The 18,829-nt window shown below is 41.3% G+C and overlaps 1 protein-coding gene across 2 annotated transcripts; it reads right to left on the reverse strand.

Moving 5' to 3' along the window:
- Positions 1-271: 271 nt before the first annotated feature.
- On the reverse strand, positions 272-18,165 carry C1AH12orf75 (chromosome 1A C12orf75 homolog). Of its 2 annotated transcripts, none has more exons than XM_064702543.1 (6): positions 17,948-18,165; positions 10,863-10,887; positions 3,865-3,900; positions 2,840-2,919; positions 2,023-2,058; positions 272-672 (listed from the first exon to the last, which is right to left on the reverse strand). In XM_064702543.1, the coding sequence occupies exons 1-6, from the start codon at positions 17,988-17,990 to the stop codon at positions 665-667; spliced, it is 228 nt and encodes a 75-aa protein (XP_064558613.1). In that variant the 5' UTR covers positions 17,991-18,165; the 3' UTR covers positions 272-664. The 2 variants fall into 2 exon arrangements, with proteins under 2 accessions (XP_064558613.1, XP_064558612.1); XM_064702542.1 differs by having other exon boundaries at positions 2,023-2,063; positions 2,830-2,919.
- Positions 18,166-18,829: the final 664 nt, after the last annotated feature.

Raw genomic sequence — 18,829 nt, forward strand, 5'->3', positions numbered from 1 at the left:
GTAAATAATACAATGAAATATATAATTCTTATTTGAATCAATTTCTTTGAGCAACATCTTTTTACAAGGTGAAAATCAAACACTAATATTTGTCACATGGTATAAAAGGGACAGTAATAATTATAAAGAACCTTAAGGTCTTAAGCTTATTTCATCCTATTCTTAATATTTCACAGCAAAAATATTAAAATTTGCAATATTCCCAAAAAGATGCAAACTTGTCAAATATATTACTCTGAAGTAAAATAACAATTAATTTACAGGAACCTACCATAGAAACTATTGAGTGGACAGTAGTGATGGTTTTCTATATAAAATCTATCAAACTTTTTTGAGGAAATATATGAAGCATAGCTGATAGCTGATGGAATCTGCAATATGGCCACAGAGAAATAAGTTGCAGATCATCAAAGTTAGCTCTTGAACAGAAACATCCACGATGAGTTCACTAATTTCATCTTTCACTGGAGAACAGCGGGAGGTTTCCGTAATGCAACTATCACTGGAAAGGAATTCAACGCTGTACTTTAAGCTTTACCCGTTGTTGGAACTTGGAACAGTTTGGATTTTTTGGTGCTCTGATCTCTCCTGCTCTCTGGAAGGCTGTGTAAATATCAAAATCTTCAGCAAAAGACAGCTCTCTCCAAAGCACTGGCAACTGTTCTTAATAGACTGTTCAAAAAAAAAAAAAAAGGAACAGATTTAGGTAGAGTGGTAAAACAGTAGTGGAAAAGCAACACAGGAATGTTCTATACATAAACCAGAGAACTAGGTTGTCACTAGAAGCTGAGAGATTTGTAGTCCATGAACTTCAGACACACACGCACATAAACTTGCGGAGCTCAGAGGAACCTTTGCAGTTTTGAAGCTGCTCTTCTGTGCAGCTTGAATCAGCAGCCAAGCTCTGATCTTGCATGAATGAAGGCAAAGCACATTTTCAGCTAGTTTAAATAGCAAAAAAAATGTCAAGTGATTGATTATATCCAGCCTCAAGCATTCAACTAAAGCACCTAGACAAGGACCTAAGCAACTCAGACTCTGTTCATAAACCACAGACGGAAAGCTGCAATCTCAAGATGGTGCTTGAGCTTTGACCTGGTCAAGGGTGATGGTGTTTCTAGCTTAGACATCTCAGCCAGGTTACTGAAATTAGCTGTGAAGACCACCTAAAGTTCTCCCTGTTTAGGGCTGCTCCTACCAAAGTTCTGGGGCTTTAATCACTCATATAATAAAGGCACTTATTATATGTGTTCTGCTCTACAAGGCCTGCATCCACACAGTCAAAACTGTTTCTCTAGGAAAGAGTTCTACTTCTTATGGAAATTGTCGGCAGCTTAATAGTTTTCAGCTCCCCATTGGCTAGACATCAAAACAATTCCATATCAAAATTTGTCAATGTTTATTTAGTTCAAGTACTGAATGGAAACTTGATTTGTTTTTATTTTTTCTGCAGATGTGAACTAATAAAGCATTTTTTTACACTTAGTCAAAACTCTTCATTTAGGAATAGAGCCTATAAATCTTCAATGTTCTATTATAGCTGGTGGAAAATGAAGCCCTCACAGATACTCCCATAGCAAGGGGAAAGCTCCAATACATTACATAATGGGTGACACACTATGGTCTTCAAGGTCCTTCCAAAAAAGGAGATGTTTTCTAACTGCAAAATCCTCATTCCTGGAAAAATCTTTGTCTCTGCAAATGCTGATCTGATGTACCTCACCTCTTATGGGAGATCTGAGTACCACTAAGGACATTTGATTTTTATTTGCTCCCAAATGAAGTTTCCTTGCTTCTCAATTTTCACCAAGAAGATGACTTTACTACTGTCTAATTTATATCTGCACCCACTGAGAACTGGTCCCTGGTCCAGCCTTTAGAAGTTACTATGCAGCTGGAGATGTAATTTGGTGATTCCCAGACCAACTTAGAGCATCACAGGGAGCATTGCTGCCTTGTTCTGTTCAACAAATGCATGCCAAGCACATAATGTTAATGTAAAAAAATCAAAACGTACTGTACCTCGGGTTGCTTGCATCTTGATGTCTTTATTTCCTTCTAATCTTAATTAGAAAATGAAAGACAAAGATGGTTAAAATCTTTAAAAAAACAAAACACGTGTTTTGTTTAGTTATTACTGTTCCAAAACCAGCTACTTTTATTTTGGTTAAAAGTGCTACTGTTTTTCATTTTCTTGTTTTGCAGCAAATTTTGAAAGCACCAGTCAGTGACTAAACTCTGTGCTGTACATATGTGACAGTAGCATTTTTTTGTGTTAAATCAAAAGAATATTGCATTATTTCATAATTACATGTTTATGACTTGTCAATTAAATAGCTATAAATCTAATGCTTTTTCCCACTGCTCAAAAATATAACATGGAAAAGAAACAGTTTCTGCTGGGTTTCATTTAAAAACAGAAATAAACCTGAAAGCAAGCACTTACTGTTATTACTGGAATTCACCACAATGCAAGTAAATACCTTCAAAACTAAAAATAGCGCTGGGGCTCTGCAAGTGCATCTATCACAGCCTCTTAGTCCTAACAGGGTTTTGTTTTCTTTCAATTCACAGAGCAGTCAGAGAGTGGAGAAGATGTTCAGAAGACCATGTACCTACACTGTCAGCATCTGCTCTAGGATCCCTCTGCAAAAGCGTGTTAAATTTTAAATAAAAGGAAACAAACCCTTTGACAAGTATAAACAGCCCCACAGCATTAAGAGGCTTCAAGGCTAGTCAGTCTGTCTGAAATAATAATTGACTTTTAAAGGACATACATCCTACTAGATAAAATGATCCCCAGAAAGCAAGAGAAAATAAATCTACAACCTGCCAGTACCTTTGGGTGCAGCTTTCGTCTGACTGGGAGCCATGGCAGCCGCATCTGATGGCAGGCCCACGTACACCCCTCCATAGTTCCTGGTGGAAAAATAATTACAGGCACATCAGAGCTCAGCTGGGACACTTCTCCTTGTGAAAGGAGGTACTTTTTCACTCAAATTCCTGAGGTTTATCACAAGATCCCAGCTGTCTTGTGACAATAATAAACCCCACCTGCCCAGCTTCTTCTGAGTATATCCAGCTGAGGACAGAGCTAATCTGACACTGATGTTTGACACTGGGACCACCAAAGCACCACACTTTAAACAATGCACACCAATTAAATAGCTCTTTTACCTCATTAATAAATGCAACCTGCCTGCCCCTGCTTAGGGTTACACTTAAAGAAAACTGTTAGTATAAAGGAGCACAAGTGTCTTTCATGGCCCAACCCTCTCCCTCTCTTCACGGAGTTGCAGAGGATACCTTCTGGCTCCAAAGAGCCTGTATGAAATGCAGGGACAGATAAAGGGGGGTAAAAAAATGGGTCTTAAAGCCTCTACTGTGCCTGGAATAACCTGCAGAGCCTGCCTTTACACTGCTCTGCCCTGTTAGGTGCTGAATTAATCACACCTTCTCCAGCTCCTGGGAGTCTGAGCCAATTTCTAATTTGCTTGATGATAGACTCATACTTCCTTCAACTTCCAGCCCAGCAGAGATCTCCCACAAGCACTAATGTCACCTTCTGTGGCAGTGATGGTGTGAAGGCAGAGGCCCCCAGCCCTTATTGAGCACACCACCTACAGCTGCAAGATAATGTGCTCTTTTTACTACCAAGCTCCCACCTCCCTAGCTCAATAACAGACTGGGTGGACTCATCAATACCTGACTCTGTGTGAGATTTCCCCCTCTCTTTTTGTTTCTCCTCTGCTTTGTTGGTGTTGCTGGGACTTAGGGGAAGGGAAGGAAGGATGCAGAACCAGCAGCAGAACTCGCTGCAGCCTATTGCAAATAAAGCTAACCCTGGTTGAGCAGAGCACCTACCTCCTTTTGTCATCATCTGATATGGATTCTTCTGTTCTGCAACATCAAAAGATACAAAGCATGTTAGCAGATTCTTTCTTTCAGGTGCTCCATGTCCATCTGGGTAAATTCAGAAGCATTTTGAAGCATTACTGACCCCAGTTTAAATTAGGGCATCCACCATTCAACAAAGTACTCACACAGGTATAAAAAAGGGACAATTTACCAGTATAAGGTACAGAAGAAATAAAGGACTGAGAAAAGATGCAGCTTACTTTTTATGACCCCCACCAGTGAGATCTGAAAGTAGATTTGGGAGCAGAAACACGTGAATTAACACTATTCCTGAGTGAGTCCCCACACTACTCCCCACATAAAAGGAACATTAAGGCTCTACACGTAACAGGAACAAGCCTGGACTGCTATTCCCCTAAAAGAGGAAAGAAAGGGACTGGGTGTCTGTGCTGGCATGTGAGTGAGGATGAGGAGAAAGAAACTTTCACAGCAGCTATTACAGAATCCAGAAACTGTTACAAGGCCTCTCTATAAAATGAGGCACTGCAATTCCTGTTGTTTACAGACCAAATGCTGTTAATCATCCCATATAAATGGGCAATTACATCTCCTTTAACTTTAGGGCAAAATCACAGGTCAGTCTGTAGATCCACAGAGTCACTGAGGTTTGATTCCTCCCAGTTATATTGATGCCAGCAGTTTATATACAGACACAAACGGGACGGGGTCACTTTGATCAGCGTCGTGAGCTGTTTATTTCCAGCATCAGTCTCATTACATGGCTATGGCAATGAAGCGATGCTAACAGCTTGTGGGTCAGACAGCAGACCAAAGAAACTTAATGTTACAACATACCATAAATGCATCTTAGCCAATCACATAGAGCAAAAGCATACTGACAGTAATTCTATCCAATCACCTGTAGCACACGTAGCATTGGTTAAAACAATGGTAGCTTTTCTCAAACACAGTGGCTCATTTGTAAGAGACAAAGCACAGAGCTCTATTCATATTTAACCTTCTAAATTTATACTAAATAAACTTGTTGCAACTTAGAAAGCCCAACTTACACAGCCCTATTGTTTTCTTTCCTATGTCTTCACTACAGCTTAGAAACCTTTTCTGCTCCCTTAGCACTGTTTACAAATCTGCTGTATGAGGCCTGTCTTTTTACCACGTTCCTAAAACCTTCTGATTTTTATGGATTCCCACAATTCCCCCTCTCTGCTGACTCAAAAAGAAACGCTCATAACAGTGTCGTTTACTACTTGCGTTTCACAGCTCTACTATAATATTGTTTCTTATTATCTGCTTGAGGCCTATTCTTGCTGACACTAAGCATTGCTATGTTACAGCACAGCAACTTAATGCTGTGAAGGCCCAGTCAGTGAAAAGGGTATGAGTCACATCTGACAATAGTTACAGGTCATTGTTCAAAAAACTCTGTCAGTTCTATGCACTGTACTGTGTAGTACAATGCAGCTGAACAGGAGCAGGGGTTAAAGTAACCAGCACTGACATGAAGGCAAAGGTAATACAAAAAATTAAAATAATTTATTCTTACTCCTTCAGTGTGCAATGCCTGTGCTGCAGTCTCAGTCTGTGTCCCAACATCAGTCATCATACAAATTACTCACCCACCTTCGCTTAAATATTCAGATTCTGAGCTCTACTTCCATGACTGGGTATGGATGGGGCAGCAGATGCACTTCAGCTGGGTCTCCGACCAATTTATTTACTCTAAAAGGTTGATGTGCCTGCTGTTTAATTGCTGGGGCTCTACGCCCTTACAGGGCCCTGAAGTCAATGGGATTGTGGCCTGAAGAGCAGAGGGCTCAGAGCAAGATGCAGTCTTAAGTGCAAGAAAATGCCCTTAAACCTCCTGGGAGGGGAGCAAATGCCTTAAACTACTGCTACAGCTTGGAAATTTTCTGGCATCTACCTTCTTCCTAAGGGACATTACCAACTATCCTTTCTGCATCATCACAGTGAGTAAGGGTACACAAGTCCCTTAATAGTTGAGGCTTGGAGAAAATCTTATTATTCTTCAATTTTGCTAAATTATATTTATGCAGGACATAGCACTCCTCGTCTGCTGTCTTTGTCTACGTCTTACCACTCAAGAAAGACTGATCAATAAACTCCTCATTTCCTGGCCCTCCGCCATCCCTTCCTGGAGGAACCAGAGACATGTCAGAAGGCATTTCCCATCTCCTGTGACCCCGTGTAGTCACCTAAGTCATCTTACAGTCTTCACACACACTGACAGAGAATGCAGAGACATTTTTTCTTGAGGACCGTGAAGCTGTTCTGTCACAGTGTGGGCCAGTTTCTCCTGAAGAAAATGGAAAGCCTGTGTATATCAGTGGGTGGAAATGAGGATGTATTTTTAGGTGGAAAAAAAATTCTACTTAAGGAAAGGGACTTTGGATCCCAAAAGATCACAGACAGTCATTTCTGTTGAACCAACTAAATGTGTCACAGGCTTGATTTTCTCATATTATTTGGAACATTTTCTATAATCCAGATTAACCATTGTCCAGAGAAAAGAGTTGTTTAAAGGCACCAAAAACCACAGGCACAGCTTGAAGCCTCTGAAATGGAGTTGTAAGAATAATAATCAGTATTGTCCAACAGGAAATTAATGTTGTTTTTGTTTTGGGTTTTTTTATGTTTCCTGGTAGGAAACAGGGCCAATTTCTTCTGCTCCAGAAATGTTTTGTAATATGGCATCACAGACTATTACTGTAATTCTCTCATGAAAACAAATTATCCGGGTTTATGATTGAGCAAACAAGAAGGTTTTTTAACATTTTGCTTTCCTCCTTTCCTCTTACTAGCTATAAATCAAAGCAGTAATTTTGCAATACCTTTTTTCTTCAAATGCATGACAGAAAAAATAATCTGGGATTGTACAGACAACAGCTCTTGGGCTGGGCAATGATTGGGGGCTAACTGTTGTAGCCCTACCAGAAAAGAGGGAATGAGCAGAGATAGGAGTAACATGGGAGTGTGAGAAGGAAAAGAAAGAAATATTTGTACGATGGCACTTAAGGAATGAGCCATTTTACACACCTTTCTGGGAGCTCAGGAAGGAATGCTGCCCCAGTTTATTTACTACACATTTATTTACTACACACCTCTCACCTTCACAAATGGTGGCTCAAGACCCCCTTTTGCAGGGTGCCCACTAATTTTGCATGTTTAGTGTCTGCTGAGCCACTGAGACAGGTGCTGCTTCTGTGCCCAGGCTGAGTGAACACGGGTGGCTCCATGGAGCAAAGCCACAACAGCAATGCTCAACCACATGGCAGTGAGACTGGAGAGAAGCTCCTTTGGTTTCGGCACTGTTCCCATTGCCACATCTCCTGGGCTCACATGGACACAAGAGTCCAGCAGTCCTCCAGGGACAGCAAGCTAGGATAAGCTTTTCTGCACCAGGAATAGAAAGCAAAAGGAACTTAACAGTTCAAGGAGCTTTGTGCTGACTGGCTGCTGTGTCGCTGCCTCAGATGCTGTTGACATGAGCAGAGTAGCCGAGAGCATGGTTCTCAGCAGGTAGCATGGGCAGAGTCATGGAGCCAGTGGGCAGATTTAAGAGCAAATCCACAAAATGGCATTATATTTACAGCTCAATAAGTGTTTCTTTTGGTAAGGTTTTGTCTGTCCCAAGAGTCATCCTGTCACCCAAAATCTGAAAAACACACTTTGTTCATCTGTCAGCTTTTACATCCATCATTCCTATGTCCATTTGATGGTAAAAGAAGCTGTAATTTCTCACATATTTTAAATGTCAGATGACAGGCTGTCCTGGGGTGACATATGATGTTTGTATCCCCATTCCTCTGTTCTGTGCCTTTAAGACTGGCTCTGAAGAGTGGAAGTTTTGTTTGGGTTTCTCTTATCAGGGACCCAGAGAGAGCGTACATCGGGCTGTTTTTCTCTCTTCTTGCCTAGCTTGCTGCTTGGCTGGCTTGCTTTTCTGCTCTTGCTTCTGCTTCTGCTCTGCTTTGCCTCTGCTTATTAGTTAGTTTAGCCAAACAGTCCACATTCCGTCCTGGACTTTTCTCCTCTCCTGTTTCTGTGACCATCTCGAACCTGCTCCGGACTGGAACCCGGGAACACCAAGGTTTGGCTGCAGCAGTTGCCCCAGCGCCGGAGGGACTGAGAACAGAGCAACCACCCCCGAAAGAGACTTTCTGATTTTGCCATCTTTCGCAAAGCGGTGTCATCTGGTATTGTTCATTTTGTGTGCTGGGGGGCTGTGTCTGTCAAATAAACAGGTTCTTTCCACCTCTCTCCGAGGAATTTTTTCCCGAACCGGTTGGGGGGAGGGGCCATGTGGGTTTTGCTTTCTGGAGGGGCCCTCCTTTGCAGATTCTTTAACAAATTTGCCCTAAACCATTACACAGGCATTCACACCAATTCTTTTCATCCACATTTTTCTTACCTCAGCTTTTATGGCTCTGTTTGTTCCGATCATTATAGAGACTCTTTCTACATGGGTTCAGTAGTCCCACTAATAATGATCCATTGAACTTTGAACAAGTGACAGACAACTACTCCTCAGATTCTTGGTGTTTCTTGGGAACAAGTGCCTTTAATTTGTATTTGATGCATTTCTTCTCAATATTTTGAAATGGAATTTAACTGCTGTATCCTTTCCTTCCTAGTGTAACTAATCCTCCCCCAGACTTAGCTGAACACTGAATACCACAGGCATTGCATTACTTTCTAGCATATCCTTTACTTCTCCTACAGCTAGGCTTTCCCAATTAGCAGTGATGAATGTTTCTTGATTAATGGGGCAGGAGTATGGGCTGAAGCTGGCTGGCAGATCCTGGGTTGGAGCACAGAGGGCAGACATGCTCTCAGAGCATGTGTCCTTGTCACCACACAGCCCTCAGAGAGGAAGAACCCTTTCAGAGGAAGATCATATCATCACCCCTATCTAATTGATGGAGAAACTCCAGGCCCAGAGGGCAAAGCAGCTTCCTCACAGTCACCCAGGAGGGCCCCGAGCAGGATCCAGCCCTCTTCGCTTCCATCTGGCTGTGCACTCCAGGAGTCATGGTGCTTTGGCAATGAGTCACAGTCAAGAAATGAGAAACCTCATGTTAGAATAACCAGATTTGGTATCCAAAAGCATGAAAGGATGGACACACCTAAATGTTTTTCTGGATCAAAAGTGCTATGACTGAAATTTGACAGCAAAAGAAAAAGATAAGGGTTACTTAAAGAGAAACTTTAGCTGATGAAAGTAAAAAGGTGTAAAAAAAGTTTTGTGGATCTATAATATTAGTTAATACAAATCTGCTTTTTTTCATTTCTATGAAATGAAAGTAATTTTTCTGATAGTTTACCTCCTTCATAAAAATCTTCTGTTAAGTATTAGAATGCCTGATTAGGGCTTTTGGGTCATCACTGCCATTCCTCTTTAGTAAGTGTGTGTTTCTAACATCCAAATAGAAGGCTCAACCATGCTATTACTCATATGGGTTGTTTGGTTGGCTCCACTGTCCCTAATCTGAATGAGAAATAGCTCCAGAATAGACCCTTTCACTTTGTTGAAGACTGCACAAGTAATTAATTTTTTTCTATGTTATTTTGATACTATTTTGAAACATGACAAATGAACTCACACTAATAATAGGATGTTCCCATTTTAACTCCTGCAGCCAGGCTCTAAAAAGGCTTACACACAGTTAAACACAGTTCTACATATACTCACAGTTTACATATTCCATACCTTTAAGCACAGGAACATGCTTACAACATTCATAACTCAACAGTGCATGAGATTTTGAAATTTAAAACTACTGATGAGCAAAAAGAAAGATGCAGTTCTAAGTCAGTCCTTAAATCGTCTAAATTGAACAATAAATAAGGTCCTGCCATAAATAAAACCAGTGTGTTTGTAAATACAGGAGTACTGAGGGCAGTGATGCTGCAGGCTGCATCAAGAAGAGGTTCTTTATAAGATTCCCTTCTGTAATTTATTGTCTGGCACTACAAGCCCAGAAAACAGACTACAGAGGTAAGACAGATGTCAAGAGTATCTGTGGCAACAGTGTTGATCAGCCAAGTGACACCTGTTGTTAGTTCTCTTGTCCTTGCTCTGTAATAGCAAGGACAAGCCTGTTGTTAAGCTCTTCCCTCCACTTGTTTATCTGACTTGACTGCCTTCATTTCTACACAAGGATTCCTCCATCTAATTAGAGGAGTTATTCTAAGCGAAGTAAATAACACCGAAGGATGCGCCTATTGCATAACATAACAATCTTTCCCAGCTAGTGGCAAATACAAGTAACAAGAAATAGGAGAAGGCAAGACCTTGGGGAGGAATTCTTTATGGTTTTCTTTGGTAGAAAAATACATTTATGGCTGAATAAAGCTGTTCCTGTGCATTCCTGTATCAGCAAGTAAGTATAGCCGTAAAAAAGATCTTGCACATTTAGAGAAAAACAGGATGGGTAGGGCTGCCTCTGCTACCCCGTGTCAAACAAATAGATGCTATCTTTAATGCAGAGAATACCTAGAGAAGGTGGGTACTTTGAAAAGGAAGTTGGACAGGTTAGTGGGTCTCATGCAAAAGAGAGGGATTTTATCTCAGTGGCTTTCTAAATCTCTCACTGGGCCTGGTGGAAATGTATGTGCTGGCTTCATACAATTAGATGGCCTTTGGAAAAAGGTGCACTGGCACATGATGGGGAAAAGCAGTCTGAAGTAACATAACCAGCTCTGGTAGAAAACTGTCTCAACAGAAGCAGAGAAATTTCTGTTAGAGAAATAACAAGCAAAGAAATCTGTAGAAAAGTAAACAAGACAAGGAGTTGTTTTGTGGAGATGAAAGCTGTCACTAGAGACAGTAAACATCTGGTTGTGTTGATTATATGTTAGAAGCCAGATTAATCATGTATGACTAAATCTAGTATAAGGCTAGTATGACTGAAAATATATCCAGGGTTATATATTTAAAAGAGTAGAGAAGAGTAAGTACTTACACATCTTTAGTAGTCCCTGTAGCACCTAGGACAAAAAAAAACACCAAAACATGTTTACTAGGTAATGGCATAATCCTGTAAACCAACCAACAGTGCAGGACTGTTTTTCTGTCTTTCTGTCCTAAACAACACAGAAATAGCAACAAAAATTTGCTACTGTAAGAGAACACATTTCTTATGATTGCTACATTTATCCTTAATGACTATCCACACAATCTCTTAAATCTATCACATCTGGGCCAGACTCAGTGGCCCAGTGTGAAAATGATGCTGCTGTGGACCAGTGCCCAGGTGCAGTCACTCAAGATGGGAGCAACATAAGAAAAAATACTCTTTCTGAATTTTATATGCTTCCATTTGCTCAGAACTCTGGTGGTTTTGTCTGCCACAAAGTTGGCACAACTAACCAGGCAATTACTCCCAAATGCCCGATTATTCTGCCACTTGATGGAGTTGTAGAGCTGGCACCACATGTGTAAAATGCTGCCTCATTCTTCCTGCCAGATAAACAAAGTTTTATAAAATGAGTAGCAGAACTAATATAAACATTGGGACACAACCCTTCCAAAGCCACAGACATCTAACGAGATCAACCACCCCTTAATTCATCTTGCTATTTAACAAAAAACCAAAGAGACAAAAGCTGCCACCTGGCTGCCTGGTATAAGTGACAGACTTTTTTGTTTTGGTGACTCAGATGTTTCTTGCTGGGAGATAAACATTTACCCAAGTACAAACTCTTTCTTGCTCCTCCCAAGTTACTAATGTTATGTTGCTCTTGCTAGTATATAATTCAGCTGAGTAACCAGTAAATTATCCCTTCTATTAATTACAGAAGTTAGAGCAGACATTAGAAAAACCTTTCACTTCTCCTTTCCTCTCAGTACTTAGCTGGAAAAGGTGATCTGAGCTCATTCTGAAGAAACTGAAGTAGCCAATCACAAAGATTTTTTTGAGGTTGGAGATAGGTTGCGTTTTTTTCTTCCACAGTACTTCATTTTTTGGCAAACTTTTATTTCTTCTGCTGATGAAAAATATATATAAATAGCAAATACCTTTCATCTCTCTTTGATGTGTAAGAATATGCCTTTTGCATACTTATTTTTAACAAGAGGAAGTAATAGACCTGCAAGGCTTTCTGGCTCTGTCTACCTGAATGGATTGCTTGAACGGCAGAAAACGTCACCCTTTACAGCTAATTCCTGAACACAATGTCATTCCTATCTCCTATGGCCTGACTATCCCTCATTTTCCCGGCAACAACATCGACTAGACTAGTATGAAACTGTACACATTTTTTCTGTTAGTCTTGCTTCCAGAGTCAGCAAAATCTCAGTATGGCTACATGTATCAGCAGAAAGCCTTAGATAAGTTGAAGGGAGTAGCTCTAGTCACAATAAGCTTAGGCCTTTGCTTTGCAACCTTACTCCACCAGGCAGCCCTCTGAGACTTTTCGGCTTTGTGGGCACATCTATGAAGCACTACCTGTACAATTAATTGTACCCAGATGGAAGGCTGGCATTGCTGTGCAAGCTCAATCTCTGTCAATGTAGGGAGACATTTTCTGCTACCAAGGCCGGTTCATGCAGTCAGCTCAGCAATGAGCCTTCAGGGCACCCCCTTGTACCCCTAGACAGAGCCCAGGCATCGGCAACACTTCAGACAACATGCGTTTTGAAAAACCTAGCTGGACCTAGCAGGATTTTTAATTTTTTCCAGAAGAAACTATTCCTTTGCTGTGTCTGCACAAGGGCCATAACTTTCCTATGTTTTAGTCTAAACTCTCTGTGATCAAAATCAGTTTCTCTAAAAGGTTCACAACCCTTTCAGAGGCCTTTGCCAAGACTCTTCTGAGTGTAAGCACCTTGGATGCCGATCTCAAAAATTTGTCTTGCTTGCAGGAAGTACAGCAAAAGTACAGTGTTTAATCCCCAAACTGAAACCTCAAGCCAAGGGAAAAAAATTGTGTGCCAACAGCAGCACTGCTACACTCCCCAGAGGAGATAATCAAGTTCCAGTCAATCACTGGGCGTACTTCAGTGCCACGTCCATGTTCAGTGCCATGCCTGCCTTCAATGCATTATGGTACAAATACATCCTCACTCTGGAGATGGGAGATGTCACTCAAACCCATCAGCCCGGGCTTTGATAAGAGCTATAAAATTCCATGTTTGGAAATATGCCACTAACATTCACACACTGCAGCACTTGTTTTCTTGGAATATTAGCAAGGGTACACTGCTGAAAAATCACTGCAGTGTTTTGAAATGTATTTCACACAAAAACTTTGAGAACTGAGTATGATCAAAACAAATTCACTTTTTAAGAAATCAGTTTTACTTTTACAATAAATTTAAAAATACATATAAAAAGAAAAACATTGTTTTCTACTTTTTTATAAGCACAGCAAACCAGTTTATCCTCACCTTCATTGATGGAATTCCATTAATTTCAGTGGGGTTTATTTCTCATTTTCACCAGCAAAAGTGAAACAAGTGTTTGGTTAAAATTCATTCAAGTATCACTGAGGTACCTGACAACAGATCTGAGAGTGTTTCCAGTTACCAAAGGAGTTTTCTTCCTGCAAGAGTTCTGAGCTTGCAAATGAACATAATTTTAGCTAGGTGTACTATAAAAAAATCTCAATGTAAAAACTTCTAAATTTTTGTTCATTCGGGAGCCTGAACATTCCTTACACATAGATATTATTTCTCAAGGAACCAAAACAATCTCAGTTCATACGGACATGTTTATTTGTGAAGTCCAATCCATTCACCCTCACTCTGTTACTTCACCAACATATTTGTCTAACTCTTGCACGTTTAGTGAGCAACACAATTTTATTGCTGCCCAAATTCCTTCTGTCAGAAGTTCAGCCAAAGAATCTTGTTTACTCCCAATCCACAAACACTCTACAGCTCGCTCCATAGCAGCAAGGCCTACTGCTCTCATAGATATGATGGTTTCCATAAATGACTTGAGAAAAGGCTCACATATATAAAGTTTGTCCATTTTTTCCCACTATAAGAGCTTGGCCTAAGAAAAGGCAGCACTTGACCCCATAAGCCTTGTCTTGATAGGCTCTTCCTTGCTTGGTTTTTCTAACCGAACCTCAGCAAGACACTGAAGAGTAGCTACAAAGTCACATCCATAAAAAATAGGAAATAATGAATTGTCCTGAATGACCTCTCTGCTCATACCATTTACACAGTAGAATCACGGCTGCGTTTTGGTATTTTAGAGCTGCAGAAGGAGAAGAAAGAGTACAGCCTGCAAATAATCGTGTTCCATTCAGCCACACATTGCTCTGAGCCCCACTGATTACAGAAGAAAAACATTCTGTGTAGAAGAGTGGAGCTGTGATCCCTCAGAAAAACCCCACAGCATTTAAACATCAACAAGTAAAAAAGAAGATGAATTTATCCCAAAGCATCTTCCACTAGGTGAGAGGGGGTTTTGCTCTTTCCGAACAACAGCAGCTTCTCTTGGTGATACTACAGGATTTTGGTAAATGCAGGCCTAATGCAAAAGATGGTTGAGAGACATTTGTAGCCACTGAGGATACTCTTCTGTGCTGAGAAATGCATCATGAGTGAAGGTGAGAGGCAAAAGCTTCAGAAAAGTATAAAAAGCATGAGATGCAACCCCTCACATAAATAAAATGGATACAAAAAATGCCAGGACCTGACTTTTGAGCAGATTATGAAACATTTTTCTAATACTTTTTAATGAACGATGTTCTATGACATTTTCTTGCACACCAAATTGTTACAAAAAGCAAATAAAACCCCTGCAAATTACACACACATACATGCAATTGTTAAGAATGAGTTTTCTATTGCAGGCTTCTTTCTATTGCAGGCTCCAACAGTCAGCAGTAAGGAAGTGCATTCTAACATCCATGAATTTATTTTATTTATATCCCCATTGTAACTGATGACAGAATATCATCAATTTGCTTCATGTCAATTATTTCTTCAGCTCATCAGGTGGGAGTTCGGTACACAGATTAGACCCAATCAATAGAATGGCATGATGACTTCCTGGGCATTGCACCAAACTTGAAGTTAATAAATATGCTAAAACTTGGTGTGAAAGATCTCCTTCATCATAACTTGACTGTACTTGAAGCTTTCCACAGACAAAGAGCTTCTCTATATATTTAAATTAAGGCTAGACTGACAGCCTCCAAAGAGTACTATAATTTAAGGTGCTGTCATTGCTACTATACTAGATATGGAAAGGAGGAGGCAGTTAAAAATTTTTAGTGAAGAATCATTAGAATCAAGGGAAACGCCTTAACTCAGGAAAAAAAAAGGGAATGAATGTATAAGAGCATATTTTAAAAAGACGTACACAAAAAAAAGAGCTATTGTTGAGCTTCTAAAACTCTAGGAAATAACATGAAAGAAGGATATGTAAAATGAGACAACAAAACATAAGGAAAACAACAAGTTGAGACATACATAACTATAATCCATAGTTAATACATAAAATAGCTAGGTAATTTAAGAAGGATGTATATACATCAGTTTACTTGGATAACTGAAATTGCCATTTCTCAATTGAAGAGATTTTGCCACTGTCTGATACTCTGGAAAGAACATTTGAATGCTGTGAGTTACATTGGTGTTCTGAAGTACTGCACCACAGACAGAAATGTTATTCTACATCATGTCTATTAGTTTAGATCTCACAGACCATAGAGCTGAAAGGTCTGATGTCATTCTAGCCATGCAACAGAAGATAATATCATTAGCTGAACTATCACTATATATACATCTGCTCAGAAAAAAATCAAATTAGGCTACAATAGGAATTTTACCAGAGTAAGAAAATGGTGATCGGTGTTAACACATTTAATGTGTTCTGTATACTTCAATATTTTACTTAGTCATCTGATATGACAGAGAGTGTTACAGGTTAATTACATGTTATGTACCTCTAGCTTTGACATTACCGATTACAGAATAGTCATAACTTTAGCATTAAAAATGTAGTCATGCTACGCATGCCACAAAATTTATTTGTATTTACACAGTCTTCACATCTTTTGGTGAAATTAGGAGTTGCATTTTCCTGAAAAGCTCAAGGATTCCAAGCAAAAATGGAATATCCCCTTTATAAAATAATTTTATTTTTATTAGACTCACTTTGTAAGGAATGTTAAATGAAGTAAATAAATAGTAGACATCTGACATCTTGCTTTTATTACCAGCTGTTTGTTATTTTAAGACCATAGACTGCACAGAGTAATTCCTGACTGACAGTGGTAAAAGTGAGAAGTGAAGGGGACCTTTCAGAGCTCCATTGGATTTGGAGAGGTCTATCAATGCAATAGTAATAATTCCATTATACTAAAGATGGGGTTTACGTGGCATTGTTGGTTTTTACCTGCACTAAGCCCTTAGAGATCTGTGGAATGTTTCTAAAGAGCATTTAAAAGTTTACAAAAATGCAAGTTCAAATGTATATGTAAAACATATAAGTAAGTTTAACTATCAAAGGGGTCAGACCATCAGTGAAAATACTTAATGTATCAGGCCAAAACCTGTTCACGACAACTACCTCTAATGCAAAGGGACACATTTAAACAAACTTTGAGAGAAAAACACTGCTGTCAGAGTTAGTCTATTTGACATTTACCCATTTGTACTCTGGTACAAGTTCCACAGGACAGTCAAATCAACATCAACTTAGAAACTACCACAAATGGACTAATAATTGACTGAACAGTCTGAACTTCTCTGGTGCTTTTATCCAGCAAACAGAAATCGGATGTGAACAAGCATCACCTCAATGGTATGAAGCTAGACTGGTCATATACAGAAGGAACTTCCAGTCACAGCAATGTGGGAATCAACTGAAGGGAGAGAATTCATGTATGCAAATGGGACAGCTCCAGTAAGAGCACTGAATGTTCAAGCGAATTCACACAATGTGTTCTTTATGGGTGAGAGAGGCCTCTGATGGACAGACATAGTATCTAAAACCTAAGTTATAATCATTTAACAGAAACCGAGTAAGGAATGGCTGAATCACATTCTCCTCCAAGTGTGGAGTGCAGAGTTGAACAGCATCTCCTCTGAGTGTGGAGCGCAGAGTTGAACAGCATTGCACCCACAAGCATACACACATATGTACTCCCTAAAGAAGACAGCATCATTCACGCTCACAGGCAGGACCAAGAAAGGACTAGCACCACGCAAAGCACTACTGAAACTCTGGTTAATTCAAATCAAATCAAAACAGTAAGAGATGGGGACCCAGTAATTCTAAGTTGTCCAACCATTATTTTGCATATTTTGAAGAGCTGAAAGCTCTCAAGTGCATCTGAAAGACTTGATAAAGGTACTGGAACAGGTGGCAATGTTTGCCAAGTGCAGCTGGGATGAAAAACGATTGGGAAATGCTCATATTATAATTACAGGGTGAAGGTCCACTTACCAGTTTCCATGTACTTTCCTATTCTGCGGGGGCAGGGGGGAGGAAAAGCACAACAGCACCATCTTCCCAGATCTTATCTCTTTTGAAAATAGCAATGAACAAATAAGGGAGCCAGCTGGACTCACCAGCCAGCAGTACACATTAACATGCATGAAACCTCAATCATGGAATATCCTCCAACTTCTCCAACAAGCAAAAGACGAAGATGTCGCACAAATTCATTTCAGAAGTGGCATTCGTGGCCTTATAGGGAAGCGAGGAGGATGGAGCTGACACCCCTGGCGGGATCGTTACGTCCAGCTCCCGGCCTGGGTTCGCCGTGCCTTGAGCAGCTTCTGTCGGAGGTGGTGACTCTAGCGACAAGCAGGCACCAGAAAGCCGCCGGGGCTGCGGCAGGCCACATCACCCTCTCGCCCTGAGCAAACGGATCAGCCTCGGGAAAGGAAGATGCTCTTGCAAGAGGGCGGGCAGCGATTCCCGCGGCTCGGACGGGTATCCCCCGCGCCGGGGGCTGTATCCCCGCCGAGTGCGGTGCGTGCCCGCCGCCGCCCCCCGCAGTCCCGCAGAGCTGCCCAGCACGGCGGGGATGCTCGCTCCGCCGCTCGCCCAGCCCGGCCCGGCCCGCCCCGCCGCCCTACCTCGCCCGCCCGCGCTGCCGGCCGTGGAGTTGCCGCAGCCCATGGGCGCTGCCCTGCCCGCGCTGCGCCCGCCGGTGCGCTGCGGTCACGGGAGACAGCCGACGGCGGGCGGAGCCGGGTGGGAGATAAAGCCGCGAGGACCCCTCCTCCTCCTCTTCCTCCTCCTCCTCCTCCTCTCCCCACCCATCGCCTGGGAAACCGCCGGCCCCGAGCGTCGCCGCCCGGCCTCAGCCCCGGCCCCTCGCCTCACGCCCCGTTCCTCCCCAGGGAGAGCCACGCCCCGGGCTGTCCCCTCGCCCGGACGGGCTGGAGCTGCTAAGCCGGAGATATAGCTCAGTCCAGACTCAAGCCTGCAGGACTACGAACGACCCCCACTCTCAGGCGACAAGCCCAGAGCCTCCCCGGGCAGTGGAGATGCTCCTTGGCTCACGCTCCTTGGCTTCACGAGAGCTTTGGGAAGCCCCTCATTTGCAAAGGGGAACATCGGCGTAACCACAGGAACAGGCTGCAAACTCTATATCTGCTATCAATAACATCCTGTTCACTATTTTAAGCAAATCTTTATCATGGATTTGGGTATTTCTCTCCTTAAAAGAAACATGATGGTGAAACTGAAGACCCATTGAGTTGAGAAGAGCTTCAGATTCACTTTCCCCAAGCAATATCAGCAGCACTGAGAAAGATGAAAGATAAGTTTACAAATTCTTCAAGCAATCATTTTCATTCAACATTTGTGTCATTTACCAAAAAGAAATTGACTTTCTGTTAACCCAAACCTGTCTTCCACACAAAGGAGTAAAATACTCTAAAATCTTGATGGCTTGGTTTCTCCTCCTCCATCCTCAAATGAGCAGGAAGCTGAAATCCAATGGATACATCTAG

Source organism: Zonotrichia leucophrys, chromosome 1A (assembly GCF_028769735.1).
Source record: "Zonotrichia leucophrys gambelii isolate GWCS_2022_RI chromosome 1A, RI_Zleu_2.0, whole genome shotgun sequence".
Lineage (NCBI taxonomy): Eukaryota > Metazoa > Chordata > Aves > Passeriformes > Passerellidae > Zonotrichia > Zonotrichia leucophrys.

Excerpts from the sequence above, each read along its gene's own strand:
- C1AH12orf75 (XM_064702542.1), bottom strand. The coding sequence starts at position 17,990 with ATGGGCTGCGGCAACTCCACGGCCGGCAGCGCGGGCGGGCGAG. Across the intron at positions 10,888-17,947 it reads CGGCAGCGCGGGCGGGCGAG|GTGCTACAGGGACTACTAAA; the intron begins GTAGGGCGGCGG and ends TTTTTGTCCTAG. Across the intron at positions 2,920-3,864 it reads TCAGATGATGACAAAAGGAG|GAACTATGGAGGGGTGTACG; the intron begins GTAGGTGCTCTG and ends TTTTTCCACCAG.